At 33.6% G+C, this 19,626-nt stretch overlaps 1 protein-coding gene and 1 long non-coding RNA gene across 3 annotated transcripts in view; both read right to left on the bottom strand.

Moving 5' to 3' along the window:
* Positions 1-1,178: 1,178 nt before the first annotated feature.
* Positions 1,179-19,626, bottom strand: part of LOC127876599 (uncharacterized) — a 43,194-nt gene continuing 24,746 nt past the window's right edge. For both annotated transcript variants that reach the window (XM_052421928.1, XM_052421929.1), the window contains 6 exons: positions 18,980-19,166; positions 16,587-16,783; positions 7,821-8,002; positions 6,375-6,556; positions 4,409-4,496; positions 1,179-3,561 (listed from right to left, as the gene is read on the bottom strand). In XM_052421928.1, the coding sequence (XP_052277888.1) occupies positions 3,311-3,561; positions 4,409-4,496; positions 6,375-6,556; positions 7,821-8,002; positions 16,587-16,783; positions 18,980-19,166 (1,087 nt within the window). In that variant the 3' untranslated portion in view covers positions 1,179-3,310. The remainder of the gene's footprint in view (positions 3,562-4,408; positions 4,497-6,374; positions 6,557-7,820; positions 8,003-16,586; positions 16,784-18,979; positions 19,167-19,626) is intronic.
* LOC127876603 (uncharacterized) lies at positions 12,887-13,513 on the bottom strand. The gene is made up of 3 exons (XR_008047955.1): positions 13,394-13,513; positions 13,098-13,194; positions 12,887-12,906 (listed from the first exon to the last, which is right to left on the bottom strand). It is a non-coding gene; the product is annotated as an uncharacterized LOC127876603 (long non-coding RNA).

Raw genomic sequence — 19,626 nt, 5'->3', positions numbered from 1 at the left:
AGTGTTCTCAAAACGTGTCTCATATAATTATACTCAGTAATCAGCAGCACAGGTTCTGAAAGCAAAGATGAACTGAAAGCCAACTCATGCTCATTTTAGCAGATCATACATAAAGCCTTAATAAATGATGGTGTACAAGTTGATTCCATCCTTCTTATCATGCAGCAATGCTAAGTTGTTGATGCTGTACAAGATTATCAATTCATCATCATTATTCGCTTGACTGGTCAGGTCATTGGGGGCAAATGAGGGATGACGGCACAGAGATCCTCTGCCAGTCAGGTCTGTTGTGTGCTGCTGAGAGTACCTCATCCAGGGGTTGGGACATCCACTCTTTCAAATCGTCCATCCAGATTTTGATGAGAAATATTGCTTGAGATCCCTATACATGTAAATGCCTAAAATAACTGTAATATTGATGACACATATGATATAAGTTCACTATTCCCTCATTGAATTATTTCAACACATTTTTAATGTCATGTTCTAAAGCACCTCAAAAAGAATTTCAGCTGTTTGGGTATTGTGAAATTACCATGTGGGCAAAGCTAACCAATCCATTACACTTCTTGAGTATGCTAGAATGCCAACAATAAGTTCAAAATTACTATCTCATGAATGAAATAATGACTTAGTTTCATGGTTAGATCATCAGCTTGTTACGCAGAGGACCAGAGTTCAATCTCAATATGAATCACATTTTGCATGAATGTCTTCAAATCACAATCATCCAATCACATACAGGAAAGTCCTAGTTCATTTTTCAAATGCTTTCCATACAAAGCTTCATAGTCTGATATTATTTGTACTATCCTTATACAATTAAGAAATGCTTAATTAACTGCATTTCATGAGTGTTTTCTATTCTTGAAATTGCAAACAATTAAGTTTTTGGACTCAAGAATATTTCTATCATCAAATGCGATGGAGCAGCTTTAAATTTCAGTTGTACAGGTATCTTAATCTGTATAATGGATCCTGTGGTCTTTATTTGCAATATGTTGATGACTTAAGTGAACTTGCTACTGTCCTATTATGAAATTAAACCAAGGATACACTCGCCACTGTAACAACAGAACATAACTCAAGAGCTTTTATTTCAGCTACCTACCAAGATATGTATAGCAAATATGGTAGTTGCTTGTAAACTTTGGATACATAGATGAACAACTCGTTAATTAATTAGCTGGTATTTATTATAATATGAAGAACATACATGGGATGAAGTTAAGTTGTGGTTTTTATCAAACAAGACAACTATATGTATGAGAAATGTTTTTAGTCATGTCATAACAAAATGTGCAAACAATTGCATCAAAAAAAATTCAAAACTGACATAAGTTGTACAGAAATAATGTCCAAAATAAAAACACAACAAACTGAAATCTGATAGTCCTTTAATCACTAACTGTTAAAGTCTAAAATTGGAGCAAAATGATCGCTCAGTTAGTTTGAAGACAGCACTATTTAAATGAAGGTCATATACAAGTGCAGATAATTATATCAATGAAAGAAGCAATTTAGCAAGTTTTTTCTTGTTTTAGTTGGATTTCCCACCTTTTCAACAGTACTTCAACAAACATGGCAGCCATTTACACAGCTTTCATTTTTCCTAAGTTAGCTTGTTTACAAGTATTAAGTGCACATACTTGTGCAAGTAACTGACAACTGCCCTACATAAAACAGATGTACCGCGGTAGGTGGAGAATGACTTTAGATTTCATGACCAATCGCCACTCAAGTTACGAGGCCTAGTCAGAAATCCAACCTTCTTTCCTCCTATTTGTAGTCCAGCGTTCTACTCACCAAGCTAGCCGGCACAATTAAGAGAGTGACGTATTACTGCAAATGTGGTAACAAAGACTTATGGACAATTTACTTCACAGATCCATTAAATCAAAAAGCTTTCATTCAAACAAGTATAAGCTGGATTGAACAAAAATTTAACCTTGGCAAATTTTAGGGGTTGCTTTCACAGTTTCGCACCACCCCTTCTGAATGTCTTTCATTTGTAAATGAGTACAGTTGTGTATATAGATATTGCACACTCCAACGACATCCAGTAAAAATATATCTCAGCACAGGTGATAGACAACACACATTTATAAATTATAACCATAACAGAAGATACATTTTTGTACTACTATTATAATTCTATATATAAGAAAAAAAAGATTGTTCAATAAACAAAATACAATATTATGCAATATAATTGACAATCAACAGGTCATACAAATCTTTACAATAACGTATTTTCCCCTTTGTTCAAACAAGTTATGTGAGTGTGAAGTTAACTCACGTAACTTGTTTGAATAAAGTGGAAAATATGTTATTGTAAAGAAGCAGTTTCACAATTTAGGGCTGTGAACAATAATTTTTGAAAAACTTTACTGTCCCATTATATACATGTATTGAATACATTCAAATGTCTAAAATAGGGTTTGTTTATTTGGTGATTATCCATCATTTGTTTTGCACAAACAAAGTTGCTTCCAAAGAAATATAGAAACTATGTTTTAAAGCCAAAAAATATTGCAGACAAATGTAAAAATTCTACTATTTCTTGTTATACGATTTCAGTTTGAGAATATTATTTGACTGACACATAACTGTTTAACTGTCCCACTTAGACTTGATCACTTATCATGAACACATTGAGTATTGTAGCATTCTATGTTGTGTTTTTGCAGAAATAAACGGTAACTAACACCACTATTAACTAAACAAAAAATACATTCAGATTACATTAAGGGTACAATTTGTAAATACTAGTTTGTAAAATGTAATATATATATATATATAATGTAACAATAAAGAAAGGGTATTTGTACACACATTACACACATAACTAGGAGTACAAATCATGAGGTAAAAAGTGACAATAAGAAATAACAGTATCATATTCCAGAAGTGTTTGTTTGCCAAGTTCCTAAGGACTAAAATTAAAAATTATGCTAAGTTTGAATGTAAAGTTGCACTAGAAATGCTCACATTTTATTGTGTATAAATAGAAGCTTATCATCATTATCATTTTAATGATAATCATATTCCTACAACAAATTGTGCACATAAGCAAGTCATATTTGACATGTTCTGCAATTCAAACTCTGAAAAAAATTAGGCACACATATTAAAGATTTCAATTTTGATCTAAATACAAATCCCTATACAGGCTTGATTGAAATAATTAAGTTTGTAAACATTTTATGTTAGCTCTCCGTGTTTAAAAGAAAAATTATTTAGAGTTTTCTATGTGATATTTAAATGCAAGACCAGTTAATAAAACTGACAAACGTACACACTTAGCACTTTATTTTCTTGGCCCAGCATACAAAGTATGGCTATCATAACCGTAACCACTGTAGAGATTGTCCACATTAGCCTCGAGTTCTCGAACCATCATCAGGGACAGCTTGCGATCCAGCTGTGTGACATTGAGTCTTGTATACATCTGGTTGAGGGCCTGAATCAAACCAAGTTGCCTAGTTCTCTCGCTTTGTGCGTTGGCCATCATTGCAATTTTGTAGGCCGTGGCCTGTCCAGCTTCGACCTGCTCTGCAGCTGAAAATAGACCTCCAATATTAATGCCTTACTCTTGGAAAACTGACCTTCAAATGCATGTGCTTCAAGTGTCATCCCAGATTAGCCTGTGCAGTCCATCAAAGCTAATAAGGGACAACACTATACACTTTTATTGTAGTTTTCCTTTAAAAAAAGCCTCTTCTAAACAAAGTATTTTTTTGGTAGGCAGTGTTGTCCCTGGTTAGCGTTTGCATATTGCACAGGCTTATCTGGTATGACACTTGACTCCCAAGAATTAAGCTAGGCTCATTTGTTTAGTTATGTGTTCAAATTTGTTTCTTCTGCATTAAAATGCATTTTTATTGTTTAAGAAGACTGTAGTATTTATGAGTATGAAGTTCCAATAGATTTTGCATTCGGCTGCAGAGTTAAGATTTTACTAACAAATATTAAAACAGCTTTCCAACAAAAGCGCACAACTATTATTCGATTGGATTGGATTAGTGTAATGTACATTGTACCTTAACCCGAGCATTATTCAGTATAGAAACAAATGGGTGAGTTATATAACTCAAACTATTTGATCAATAGATGAGCTAAATATTATTATAAAATCCTTCAAAATAGCATCATTGTACATTGACAAATACAACACTTAGTCATTATCACAGAATTAGTGACCGACATATCTTCACAAAAAGCTGTTCATTATTAAAATCTTCCATAACTTCCAGAGAAATTGAAATGCTTAAAGCACTGATCTCAAATCCGTAAACCATCTGTTTACCTTTATCTTCAAAAGCTGCTTCCTCCATAAACAATGCCCCAACATCAATGACACATAATATTCACAAAACCATTATTGGATATAACAAAGCCTAGCTACCCCGATTGGTGATGTTCTTGGTTTGTTGTTCCGTCTCCTTCACAGTGACTGCATGCTCCTGAATGAAGTCTTCCCGCTCAGTCTGTACCTGAAGGTGACAAGAATCTAAGTGAAACTGATGAATTTTCCCACCTTGTTCTAAATGATGACCTTTGTCCTGTTAACCCTTTACAACTTAGAAACACACTAGGACGCATTAAAAAATCAAACAAGAGCACCGCATAACGGGTGCCACGCTCGGCTGCGGGTGCAATTTTGATTAAATGAAAGCTTGTCAGAATTATTTTTTTTTTTAGAGGTCACAGTGACCTTGACCTTTGACCTAGTGACCCAAAAATGGGTGTGGCATGTAGAACTCATTAAGGTGCAGCTACATATGAAGTTTCAAAGTTGAAGGTTGAAGCACTTTGATTTAAGAGCAAATGTTCAAAACCTTAACAAAATGTTAAGGTTTTAGCACGACGCGACGGCGGACGTCAGTCGGCGGACGACGAGCTGGCTATGACAATACCTCGGGTTTTCTCCGAAAACAGCCAAGCTAATAAAATTAAAGAACTTTCTTACTAGATTCAAGTTTTTAAGACTTCATTTCCAGCCCTGAGATACTGATGAGCAGCACACAGCATAAAACCTGAACATACTGCAAGTTACTGACAGCCTGTTCTGGTTTATGCTGTTTGCAAATAGCCTTTTTCACTGTGCTTCTGAGTGGAAAAGGGTTAAAGGATTGATTGTAAGCATGGGAGAAAGAAAATGGGGTCATAACTCCCAATAAGTTCAGAGGACCAGAATAACTTACAATATGCACATAATAACTTGGTAGGGAAGCTGCTGAACATGTTTTTTTAGACGTTTTATAAGTTGCAAAGATCCTGCACAGCAATAACAAAATAATACTTTTAATGAAAGATTAACAACACCCTAAAAATCATTTTAGCGGAACTACCTAAAAAGATGTGTACAATGCAAGCATGCTGCATGTAAAGTTTGATACAATTTGGATAATTTGTATTCAAAATCTTGATTACAAACAAAACATATCATCGAGAAAATGTCCTAATAATAACAAGACTATTGCCAAGCAATATATGTCCCCTTCCGGCTCCACCATTGCCAGAAATTCCACCATTGTCAGATTATTTTAAATATATTTGTTGCCATAGCAACCAGAATTTTTGACATAGAAACAACATGAAATGACATGCATAATGTCCATATTGCCATCTATCCATGTTTGAAGTTTCATGAACAAATATTAAGAACTTTTAAAGTTATTGCAGGATCCAGAAAACCACCATTTTCAGCATTATTTGTAGTCTATTTGTTGCCATAGCAACCAGAAATTTTGACGTAGGAACAAAATGAAATGACGTGCATAATGTGCATATTGCCATCTATCCGTGTTTCAAGTTTCATGAAAAAATATAAAGAACTTTTTAAGTTATCGCAGGATCCAGAAAAGTGTGACTGACTGACAGACAGAGCGCAAACCATAAGTCCCCTCCGGTGAAACCGGTAGGGGACAATAAAAATGCCATAATGAATTGAACAAAAACTGGTGCCAATAAACAGAATTGTGGTAGAAGTTTGCTCCTCTAACTTTTCAAACAGACAGATGGAACTACTGACCAAAAAAAATGACAGAGTGAATCAATTATACCTTCATCGTTTACCTAGTATATAAACCCTTTCCCACTCAGAAGCAAAGTGAAAATGGCTATGTGCAAACAGCATAAAACCAGAAAGAGTTACTCGCAGGCTATTCTGGATCTATGCTGTTTGCTGCTCATCAGTATCTAAGGGTTAGAAATGAAGCCTTAAAAACTTGAATCTAGTAAGAATTAAGAAAGGTCTTTCATTAAATTTAACTTTGTAAGGGACTACACATGTGTTAAAATACAAACATGTATCTAAGTGGTAAAGGGATAACATCTAGAATCTATTTCTGAACAACCATTATGGTTACCTTTAATATGGTTGCATGAAGGTATTTTTCAAACACTGCGTTGGGTATCTTGACGGACAGCAGGTTGAAGTAGCGCACGTCAATGTGGTAACCTTGATGACATGTGGGTGCCGAACTACATGTACTGCAGTAGTCATTGCTCTGACAGTCACGTGATGTGCAGCAGTCCGGACAACAAGTGCCTGAAACACAAATGACGTGTTGCAGTCGTTCATTTGTTTTGCTGTGATTAGTAATTATTGTTTTACTGTATCAATTGACAAAAAGTCAATGTGTCATTGTTGTTACATTGCTGTCAAGTTCTTGGCTACCTTAAATGCAGCTCCAAATTTTTTTTTTTGGTTTTTGTGTGAATTGGATTGTTTATTCCATTTGCTAACAAGGTTGATTAAGTGAGAATGGATTGTCAGCTACTGTATGCAGTTGTCATATGGCTTTTTAGTCTTTATTTTATTATTATAAGGTTGCTTATCGTAAAATAAATATGCTACAAGAATAATGTTCAGAAATATGAATGAACACATATATGATCTGTGTCATGCGAAAATGGGTCTCATGCCATATATTGCAGCATATGTTGCAGCATAGCTACAGACCAGCCTGCCCATCTGAACAGACAGGCTGGTCTGGAGCTACATTGGTCCCACATTGCAGAAGATCCCTTTTTGCATGATGCAGGTCATATGAGCCGTGTTCTGTGAAAACTGGGCATAATGCATGTGTGTAAAGTGTCATCCCAGATTAGCCTGTGCAATCCGCACAGGCTAATCAGGGACAATACTTTCCGCCTAAACTTGATTTTCGGTAAGGAGGGACTTTCTTGAAACTAAAATACCATAAAAGCGGAAAGTGTCGTCCCTGATTAGCCTGTGCAGACTGCACAGGCTAATCTGGAATCGCACATGCATTAAGCCCAGTTTTCTCAGAACACAGCTCATATGTTTATATATTGGAATAAATAACCAATCTGCACTGTGTTTAGACATTCAGAAAACAAGGACTTAAATGTAATTTTTTTGACACAATAAGAAATGTTTGCAACAATTTGCACATGGTTGTCAACAGTGTCGGTAAGAACAAGACTATTGCCAAGCAATATATGTCCCCTACTGGCTCCACCATTGTCAGATTTATTTTATTTTTTATTTGTTGCCATAGCAACAAAAAATTTTGACGTAGGAACAAAATGAAATGACGTGCATAATGTCCATATTGCCATCTTATTATGTTTCAAGTTTCATGAAAAAATATGAAGAACTTTTAAAGTTATCGCAGGATCCAGAAAAGTGTGACAGACAGACTCACAGACAGACGCACAGAGCGCAAACCATAAGTCCCCTCTGGTGAAACCGGTAGGGGACCATAAACATAGGTAGATGTTCTTAAATAGCCCAAAGAGTTATTATCAATAACATGAATATTTATCCTAGATCAGAATTCACATACCTCCCAATTTATCCCTCACAGCAGCATGCATAAGGGTCTCCACGTAACTTCTGTCAAAGCGGAAATTGTCAACAGTTATTTCTGTACTCGCGAGGTTACGCAACACACTCAATGCCATTTTCTTAATGACATCCTCATAGTCCATGTGGAAAAGACGGAAAAGTTTCCCCACCTCTCGAGGCCTGTAAAAGAAGAATTATCCTATCATGTTAACTCTTTCAGTGCTGGAACCGAATTTAGAAGGCCTTTGCAAACAGTTTGGATCCAGATGAGATATAGAATAGTCATCAACTGTTTGCTATTCTGATAGTATTCTTCAAAAAAAAATCGAATAAAATGCTAATTTTAGAAATTCAGCAGACGACATTTGAGCAGACAAAAAATTTCCCAGCATGCAAAGGGTTAAATATAATCACACCATAATTCCAATTTAAACTTAATAAGACCTGTCCACAGATTGACCAATTAACAATCTTTCATTATTATTTTTTACACCTTCAACAATAAAACAAACAGATACACCATTGAGCAGAATTACTGACGCGATATTGAAATATTCTATTAATAGTGTTTGTTCATGAGTATTTATCTGTTGAAATTGAGTCAATGTAGCATAAATGTCTCTTAAAGATTCGATAATTAGGTGTGCTTCTGCTTGTTTTGTTAAAATTAGTCCGCCTGTTCGCACAGGCTAATCTGGGATGACACTTTCCGCTTTTATGACATTTTTCGTTTAAATTAAGTCTTTTCTTAGCAAAAATCCAATCTAGGTGGAATGTGTCGTCCCTGATTAGCCTGTGCAGACTTTACGCACATGCATCATGCCCAGTTTTCTCAGAACACAACTCAGATTATTAAGTCTCAAAACCTCTTACTCGAACTCTTCTCTATTGAAAAATCAGAGAACTGGTTGATATTGGTATGCCTGTTGTTGTTTTTCTCTCAACAGACTGAATGTCAAGGTTCACATTATTTTACAACAAGTTGCTTGTATTTTCTTTGAAAAAAAAATCTATAAAATATGGTTAACATTGTCAATAAGACTTATGTTACTTGTTTGGACAGTATCCAGTAAGATTAACCCTTTCAGTGTGGGAACCGAATTTTGAAGGCCTTTGCAAACAGTTTGGATCCAGATGAGACGCCACAGAACGTGGCGTCTCATCAGGATCCAAACTGTTTGCTATTCTGATAGTATTCTTTGAAAAAAATCGAAGAAAATGCTAATTTTTGAAATTCAGCAGACGACATTTTAGCAGAAGACAAATTTCCCAGCATGCAAAGGGTTAATTGGAGGCGAGGACTCTATTAGTACAGTCCCTGGGCACCTCCAGTATGCAAAAAAGAGTGAAAGCTGATTTATATACCATTTTTTAGGTTAATGTCTGAAGTGTCAGAAAATTTTGGGTGGACATGCCGCGTGATGGTAGGTTATTTGTAATCCAAGATGGCGTCCAAGATGGCCGCCAAAAATGATAAAAAATCCAGTTCTCTGTTTTTCAGTCTGAATTTTCTGAATTTGAATAATAATAGTATTTTTTCTTGAATAAACAATGGAAAACATACTTTTGTCGCAAAATATGTCACTTTCGGCCATATCTTTCGACAAATATTTAAAAAAAAATGACAAAAAAGTATCAAAAAATGCGAAAAAAGGCATAAAAATTTAAAGTGAGTGCAAACTTTAAATTCTGTTGCTTGTAATTTTATAAAATTATTTCAATTTTATACCTGTTTAGTGTACAAACATCAATACTCTTTACATAGATGCGGTTTTCATCTAAAACGGACACAGCATTGTTGATTTATTCCAATTTAAAGGTGGGTGGGGTAATTATAAGGTTTAGTCAATTATGTTTGCAAAAACTACAATTTTTGACCTTTGTTACAACAATTTTAATTCAGAACAGAACGCATGATTTTATGTTTTTTTCTTAAAACATTTTTAGATGACATGAGTTCTTCTTTTTCTTATTATGTAATTTATTGTGCTTGGTTGCCATGGTAGCAGTTTCGAAATACTTCTATTTCCAGTTTAAGTGCTTAAAGTTGCCAATAATCGCTTTTTTATACTGTTATGCTATTAAATTATTTTATCGCAAAAAATATTTGAAATGAGACCACACACTCACGATTTACGATGTTTGGTAAACTGTACTAGTATTCGGATATATTGAAATTGGGATAGCATTCAAATTACTGTTGACTATTGCATTGGTTTTCGGTATAGGAGACACACTTTTATCATAAATAAGATTTCAAATATACGATTGACATAGAATCAATCGAGTTTATTAATTGATATCACATTGAGTAATTGCATAATTTATAACACACGTGTGTAAATCTGTAACAGATAAAAAGTAAATCTGTATAAAGATTGTATAACGATCACCTTATAATTACAATATACAAACAATGGAAAAATAAAATACTTCATTTATCAACGGTTCGATTAACGCAAACCATAGCTTGTGTACATAACTGTGCTGTTATCGAATTCGACGAAGAGCCATGTACACGCATAACACTTTACACCACAAGCTAGATACAATACAAAAATCTTGCTTTCAAGCTATAATCAATGTAAAATTAACATATAATCAAATGTGCATGTACTACAAATTTGCATTGAATATGTGAAGAACATGAGGTAACAGAGTCAGTCAAATATATAAATATATAGCATTATATTTTTTACATTCTTAATAATCACATCACAAAGAAGAAATATAACTTGAGTCACCAACAGTCGGTCGTCTTATTTTAGACTATACCTTAATCTTTATAAATAATGTAATGTTTACATAATTAACTATGTATATTAAGATTGCAACAGAGGACAGATATATGTATATGACTGTATAATTATCACAATGTAATCGCAATAAGTAATAAGACAATAATATCAATCACTATAAGTAATAAGACATAAATTTATCAGGTTTTGTATAGCTAGCGAAACACACCTTTCTTGTAAGGACTATACCTTTATCAATATAACTAATGCAATATTAATATAAATATTTTTCCCACATTGCAACAGGAGATAATTTTGTAAAATTTGTAACAAGTATTTGATTGTATAATCACAATAAACAAAAAGAAAAAAAACATTTCATTCATCATCATAATGTATAACTTACGCAAAAAAGGAGTCAGTTACCGTGATTATTCTTGTTAAGATTGCATGTTTAAACAAACTAAACTATACATGAACAAAACCATGACGTTTGATATGTTTGACATTATGTTCATTTCAAATATTTTATCGTCATAACTTAATGAACTATATGTAAAATATGCACTATGAAGTGTAGTACATGAATCTTAATTTTGACAACGAGTTCTGTCAAAAGATCATTTGCGATACATTCAATTTATAGCGTGCAACCCCGAATAATCACTATTGTTGGATGCTGTTGAGTTTACAATATCATTGGTACTGAAAGAAGTACATGTAGGTTCTTGCAGCAGCCATCTGATTCCCCACTTTTACACTGGCAGTGAAAACAACAACATGGTCGTGAATGGTTTCATCATTTTCATCAACATAAGCGTCGACATTGTCATCCTCCTCCTCCTCATCATCATAATCATCATCGTCATCATGGTTTCCTTTAGCACTATCGAGTGTTTCATTCTCATCCCCGATGTCAGAATCATTAGATGTGTCGTTGTCAATATTGTTTCCACAGTTATCATTAACAGCATCGGTAGATATTGTGTTATATTTTAAACCCTGTCTTCGTTTAGTTTGTTTGTCAATTTTAAAGAGAGTACCGAAGAATATGTGCCATGCTGTAGGAATCTTTGTGTTTTCCCAAGAATCTTTAAGTTCATTTGAGTCGCAGAATCTATCACACAGATCAAAATCAGTTTTTCAGACTTCACCACGAAGAACTTGTGCACATTGCTTCAGGATATTATTCGGGTCAACATCTGTAGTTGCTGTTGCATTTCGTGCTGATATTACCTTGGCAGATTCGTAAATTCTTGATCCCCTAGTGATATAAATATCTTCACCAAAATGATCATATATCATCATCCTCAATTGTCTGTTACTAAATTTTATTTGATTAGCAGGCAGTGATTTGTTCAAATGGTCCCTCAAACCTCTTAGGGAAACTGTGCTTTTAGATTGTATTTTTTCTTCCAAGACACTGACACATGTACTAAATAACCTCTGTCTAAGTGAATTCCGGTTATCACCTAACTCCAATGTAGTCCTCGTATCATCGTAACGTCTAAAGTAATTAAGCATGCAAAGCTTATGGTAATACAAGTTTGCGCCAAACACTGAATGTTCATCTTGTAAATCATATGTGCGTAAAAACACATCATCTTGCATGGAAACGGTAGCCTTTAGAAAATTTCTGGCCATTGAACTGTCTGAAATCCTTGATTTGTCATGCTTACCTTTATATCTTATTTGGCAACATACAATACATACAGTCTTAAAATGACTGTCCTCTTTTAAGTGACTTGCTTCTTGGTTTGACATCAGAACGATGTATTCGAGTTGACGTATCGTTATTATTATCGTCAGTTTTAGTAGACGTGCTATCGTTTGATAAATTAAGCAATGATTTTGTATGTGTATATGACAAATAACAATAATATGTGACATGATAAACAAAATTGTTATTGTCTAATCTCAGCAGTCTATCATGAACTATATCCTTTCGTATCTCAGCAGCTTCTTGAATGGCTATCCTGCCTCTTTCAGTGCCAGTTGTTGGATATTTTGTTTCATTTTGGCAGATAATGCATCTTGTGACATCAACATCATCTGAGACATTTCTTGGTCGTTTTCTCGGATTTCCACTCATTTTGTTCATTTAGGTTTCTGAAAAAGAAAGGTTAACCGACACGGGTAATAAAAACCACTATGCATGTCCGTATATATATATATAGGTACATTTTGTTCATGCATTTCTGTTTTAATTTGAATTTTTGAAATTATCTGTTTCTATTATAACTGATATTATTATCATACCTTTAGTATTTTGTTCATCTAGTATATTTGTCTGTTTTTAAAGAACTTTCTTTCTATTTAAGAACATGCTTCATGTTAGTGCAATTGCTGAAAAAAAATCATTTTATTAATATTTTCATTTTATTTTTATGTATCAAATCTATTTATGTATACAGCTTAATTTTTGATTTTACCAATACTTATTTATTTATTATTTTCGTAATAAGAATTATCATATGTAAAGAGATAATCATTATTATCATTAGAAATAACAACGATGTTACAATAAATCTAAGTACCTGTAAAGTCAATCATCTTAACTTCTGCCTCCTACATTGTGTTGACTGCTTTATATCTAAGAACTGGAAATTCAGCTCAAACGGGTTACTTATCTGTCTGAAGGTATAAGGAAATGACATGAATAACTGTGACATTAGCTTACGCATGGACAATCATTTGTATTAGATTGGATAATAAACAAAGAGAAAATTGTTATCAATATTCATCCTCATGATCATCAATTTGTTATCAATTTGAAATTATCTGCATAATAATCTCATCAGTTATAACATAATCATTAAAGTTAAGCATGTACCTGTCTATTTCTTATTTTAACTCCGTTTACATGCCTATATGGCTGCCTTCTATATTCACCGACTTCTATCGAAGAACAGGTTTCGATTCAGTGCTAACGGGTTGATTATCTTTCTGAAAATATTAATTTTGCGTGTATTATTTTTTATCTTTTATATATCGTTTAAATGTATAAAACAGGCTATATTGCAATGTAATACATATTGCAATGTAATGAGAATAAATGATCAAATATAAATAACTTTGGGTGCTTGTAAAATTTAACACTTTAATTAACTCATGCTAGACTCTTAACAGCTATACAAAACAAACATGCGTTTTGAACATCTAACAAAATTAGAAAAGATATATGAAAAAATATTTCAAAACTAGAAATTTCGATAAAGCTTCTACTTTCGGTTGAAATAAATTATACTTGTTTGATATTTTTGATATTAGGTCATTAGAACAGTAAAATGAAAACAGTTTGTGAGCCTTGATAGATCTAGTATTTTATTATTATATCCGAATATTGTATATCCGATAACTGTCACACTTTAAAAATTATCCGTACATGACCATTTTCAGTAATTATATATTTTATAATGCCATCTATGCAATAGAAATAAATACTCTTTGTGTAGGTAGCATTTCAATATTATATCCGAAATTTGCATATCCGTACACTAATACACTTTTTGAAATACCCATGCGTGACCATTTTCCTTATTCAAATTCTTTAATTTCTTTTGTCATCTGCATTTTTATAAACACATATAAAATATTTGCATATTTCTATGAAAAGTACTAACCTGGAAACTATCAAAATAATCTGTAACAATCACAATTTCTTCTATAAAAATGTGTCGTCTGCTGTATTACAAATGGCGTTATTTCATCAAAGGGAAGTATCTGTGTATTAGACAGTTCATCAAAATCTATGCCCATTCGACAACACACTTAAAACAGGCTGACTTAAGCATTAATTGATAATGCAAATAGACATGTTATAAAAGTAAGATGCTTTTTAGTTGTATTCCTTACATGCAACAATAATAATGTAAAATGTTACCATGGTAACCAACCTTTATTCGAAAAAAAACCCACAAAGAATGGGTTGTTCATTTACTTTTCAGATATATTTATTGAACAGATGTTTTTATTAAATACAACGCAAGGTCACTTTTAAGTAATTCTAACAGGGCAGTTATGTAATTTTGTGTTGAATTCTGATTTACCCCACCCACTTTTAAATTGAAATAAGTCAACAATGCCGTGTCCGTTTTAGATGAAAAAAGCATCAATGTAAAGAGAATTGATGCCCGTACACTACACAGCTATAAAATTGAAATAATTTATAAAATTACAAGCAACAAAATTGAAAGTTTGCTCTCACTTTCAATTTGTATGCCTTTTTTCGCATTTTTTAAATACTTTTTTCTCATTTTTTTTAAATATTTGTCGAAAGATATGGCCGAAAGTGACATATTTTGCGACAAAAACATGTTTTCCATTGTTTATTCAAGAAAAAATAAGAATCTTATTCAAATTCAGAAAGTTCAGACTGAAAATCAGAGAACTGGATTTTTTATCATTTTTGGCGGCCATCTTGGACGCCATCTTGGATTACAAAAAACCTACCATCACGCGGCATGTCCACCCAAAAATTTCTGACACTTCAAACATTTACCTAAAAAATGATATATAAATCAGCTTTCACTCTTTTTTGCACACTGGAGGTGCCCAGGGACTGTACTATATACCATGTTCAAAGCTGAAACACGATCAGGATACATGCAAGCAGCAGCTTCAATCACCGTCATCCTCATCATAGAAAGTAAATTTGTTTCAGATTATGACCCAACTGATTTTTTGTGTATTTTAATTTCTATTGATAAGATTGATAAATGTTATGCAAGCCAAGTTTAATATGAATTATCATTTTAAGATGTTATAATACAAGATTTCAGTACAAACGAAAACATGAGGGAACGTGTTTAAATTTACAAAATTTCCGTTTTAAATTTTTACCATGTGTTAGAAACAAGAAAACAAATGTTGTGTTAACATTATCATTAACAAAATTTGTATAAGCCATTGTAGAAGTGTTATTTATTACTGGCATCAACATCTTTTTTGTGTTAGCTGGTAAAGATTGGATAAAAATTATTTAAATTAGAGAGCAGACACGAAAAGTGTGACAGACTGACAGACAAACTGACAGACAGACAGTGCGAAAACTATATACCCCCTTTTCTTCGAAAGGGGGCTTTAAAACAATATCCCTTCGCCGATGGCGGGGGATAATTACCAAATTGGTGTGGAATTCTAATTGAATCAAATCTTCAGTTAAATATATGCAAGTTTGCATGGCCGTTCAGTTGATGTGTTAGGCTTAACATCCAAAGGACTAAGATTTAAATATAGTTTAGAACAATCCCCCATTATATATTATATATATATATATATATATATATATATATATATATATATATATATATATATATATATATATATATACAGTATTCATACATATCGCCAGTTACGGGGTCTCTGATTTAGAAATAGGTCATGGGGTTCCCACTTTATATACATGTATCTCCATACCCTTTTTTATCCGATATTAACACGAATAAAGGTATATAGGGGTACCTAATATAGTATTATATATAAATACCTCATTTATTTAACGTCTCATTCAAGGAAATATATAGCAACATTAATTGTGAGGTATACAAAATTTCAATTTCAGACGTGATTGTGGTTTTCGATATAAGACCTTATTGTGACATTTGATTGCATTACCTCCCCTACACCCCCCATATAGTAATTAACGGTGCCTAGAACGCGGGGTTGTATACAGACCCCGTTTTTAATATTGATCCCTTAAGTATAGTCTGAAAACTTCCGAGACCGCGTAACTGGCACTATGTATATATATATATATATATAAAATTTAGTTTTAGTCTTCTTACAATAATACTTGAACACGTTCCCTACACTGTCAAGTAAACAATATTCTTTTTAAAAACTTAACAGCCTAATGAATCTGTTATGTTAGGAAATAAGCTGACATTAACAATTTTCATAGAGATTAATACTTTAGGCATAATTAATGAAATGTAACTCTAGGTTTTATTTTATAAAGAAACAGTAGTAGAAATCATACCATAGAACGATGCTACAGACAACCTTGTTGACGTGGATACGCATACCTGAGAAAGTAATGCATCGAAAATGTAATCTTCACACTGATGGTATCCAAGGTGAACACATCGAACTCCTGCACTACGTCGTGTGTCGACGCATCGAAGTAGATGAACTTGGTCGTGGGTCCAAGCACATAGCAACCGCCGTAGTATACAGAGTCTGAATCTACAATGTTGGTGATCTTGTTCTGTTTCAACGCGATCTGAAATAGACGCAATTTAACACAATAAATTTGCTTGACTTAATATCTACTGCGTCTACTAAGTTTCAGTTTTACTGCATTATCACTGTTATAAGTGAGACATAATTTTCCTTCATTTCCTCTGTTGGGTGATCCACATTGTGACAAATAAAAGATTCCAAGAAATAATAATACCAAATGTTTCTATTTTATAACACCCACTCACTCACTCACTCACTCACTCACACTTTCTGCATTTGTTTTGCAATCCAGATAAATAGAGATACTACACAAAGTTGAGTACATTAACCCATTTATGCTTAGTGGATTCTCCCATCCTTCTAAATTGGATCAATTTATTTCCAAAATTATGGATGTCTAGTATATTTATTTCTATATTTAGAATATTTCTTACAGAAATTCCTTTAAGCAAACAGCGCAGACCCTGATGAGACGCCACATTATGCGGCGTCTCATCTGGGTCTACGCATATTTGCAGAGGCCTTTTTTCTAGATGCTAGGCATAAATGGGTTAAACTAAACATTTCCTGCAAAAGGCTAAATCAGTAAAGCTGTTTCCATACTGTTCACTTCAGTTAGGTAGAATACCTAGGATTAGCGCTTATTGTTAAAATCCTTCATGCCAAGTGTGTGTTTTGTGTTTTCCTGGTATGTTGTTTTCTATTTTATACATCCAAAACAAAATCCTTCATGCCAAGTGTGTGTTTTGTGTTTTTCTGGTATGTTGTTTTCTATTTTATACATCCAAAACAAAATCCTTCATGCCAAGTGTGTGTTTTGTGTTTTCCTGGTATGTTGTTTTCTATTTTATACATCCAAAACAAAATCCTTCATGCCAAGTGTGTGTTTTGTGTTTTTCTGGTATGTTGTTTTCTATTTTATACATCCAAAACAAAATCCTTCATGCCAAGTGTGTGTTTTGTGTTTTTCTGGTATGTTGTTTTCTATTTTATACATCCAAAACAAAATCCTTCATGCCAAGTGTGTGTTTTGTGTTTTCCTGGTATGTTGTTTTCTATTTTATACATCCAAAACAAAATCCTTCATGCCAAGTGTGTGTTTTGTGTTTTTCTGGTATGTTGTTTTCTATTTTATACATCCAAAACAAAATCCTTCATGCCAAGTGTGTGTTTTGTGTTTTTCTGGTATGTTGTTTTCTATTTTATACATCCAAAACAAAATCCTTCATGCCAAGTGTGTGTTTTGTGTTTTTGTGGTATGTTGTTTTCTATTTTATACATCCAAAACAAAATCCTTCATGCCAAGTGTGTGTTTTGTGTTTTTCTGGTATGTTGTTTTCTATTTTATACATCCAAAACATGGCCACAAAAGCTGATCAGGGACAACACTTTCCATTTTTATTATATTTTTCCTTTAAAGGAAGTCTCTTATCAGCATAAATACTGTTTGGGCAAAAAATGTCGTCCCTTATAAGCCTGTTTGAACTGCACAGGCTGAACTGGAACAAAACTTTAAGCACATCCCAGAGGCTCATATGCATTTATTATATTGATGTCATAATGACATTAAAATACTTGCTTAGTTGAATATAATGTTACATTATTTGTATGTCTGGATTTAATACATTATTTGTGTTGCTGGTGACTTGTGTTGTTGTTTTTCATAAGAAGAACATATATACCTAAAACAAGCGATGTGTTTGTAAAACACTATGACCCCATATATTTGACTTTAGACCTTGAAGGATGACCTTGACCTTTCACCACTCAAAATGTGCAGCTCCATGAGATACACATGCATGCCAAATATCAAGTTGCTATCTTCAATATTGCAAAAGTGTACATTAAATGAGCTATTTTGACACATATATTTGACCTTTGACCTTGAAGGATGACCTTGACCTTGACTTTTACCACTCAAAATGTGCAGCTCCATGAGATACACATGCATGCCAAATATGAAGTTGCCATCTTCAATATTGCAAAAGTTATGGCAAATGTTAAAGTTGGGGCAAACAAACACACAAACCAACCAACAGACAGCGCAAAAACAATATGTCCCCAACTATAGTGGCTGGGGACATAAAAATATTTCATAGTTGTGATTAACTGATGGGTTGTATCACACTTGTTTAGTGTGTGACGTTGTAGTCCATTCAACCTGTGGGCAAGTGAAACATCACATTTTCAAATCATGAGATACAACACAAGGAACACCACAATTCCAACAGCATACCTGATGATAGTCCACATAAACAATGCTTGCTGGTAACAGGCTGACTAACAGCAATATCCCAAGAATCACTGTCACCAACACCCCATACAGAAAAATCTTTTTTGGCGGTTGGCGGGCGAGGAAACGTCGGAAACTTGTCACAGCCCCGTTCAAGGGTCCACAGCTAGTGCACTCATTGTCAAATGAGCTGAAATACAGTGCAAGGTGGGAGTGATACAGAAAGTTTTTTATCACATGAATAAGGTGGGAGTTAAGTAAAAATACCTCTTCAGATCTGATCGGTATGAACAACTACATGTTACTCTAAACACTGTGGATTGAATAAGTCTTACATGTTTTCATTCCAGGGCAGAAACATTGTGTCATAATTTTGCTATCATGTATTTAAACATGGAATTTCAAAGATTATGATTTTTTTTTGCTGCAGAATAACCCATGGTTGCTAGTCTAGTATTTATATGGCAAACAAGCTCATTTATGGCCATTTTTGACCTTTGAACTCAAAGTGTGACCTTGACCTTGGAGATATGGACGTAATTCTTTGGCAGGACACACCGTCCAATGATGGTGAACAAATGCGCCAAATGATTTTAAAATCTTACAATGAACAACATAGGTATTGCCCGGACAAGCTCACATTTGGCCAT

Source organism: Dreissena polymorpha, chromosome 4 (genome assembly GCF_020536995.1).
Source record: "Dreissena polymorpha isolate Duluth1 chromosome 4, UMN_Dpol_1.0, whole genome shotgun sequence".
In the NCBI taxonomy this organism is placed as follows: Eukaryota; Metazoa; Mollusca; class Bivalvia; order Myida; family Dreissenidae; genus Dreissena; species Dreissena polymorpha.
This window is presented reverse-complemented; position numbering and strand designations above follow the sequence as displayed.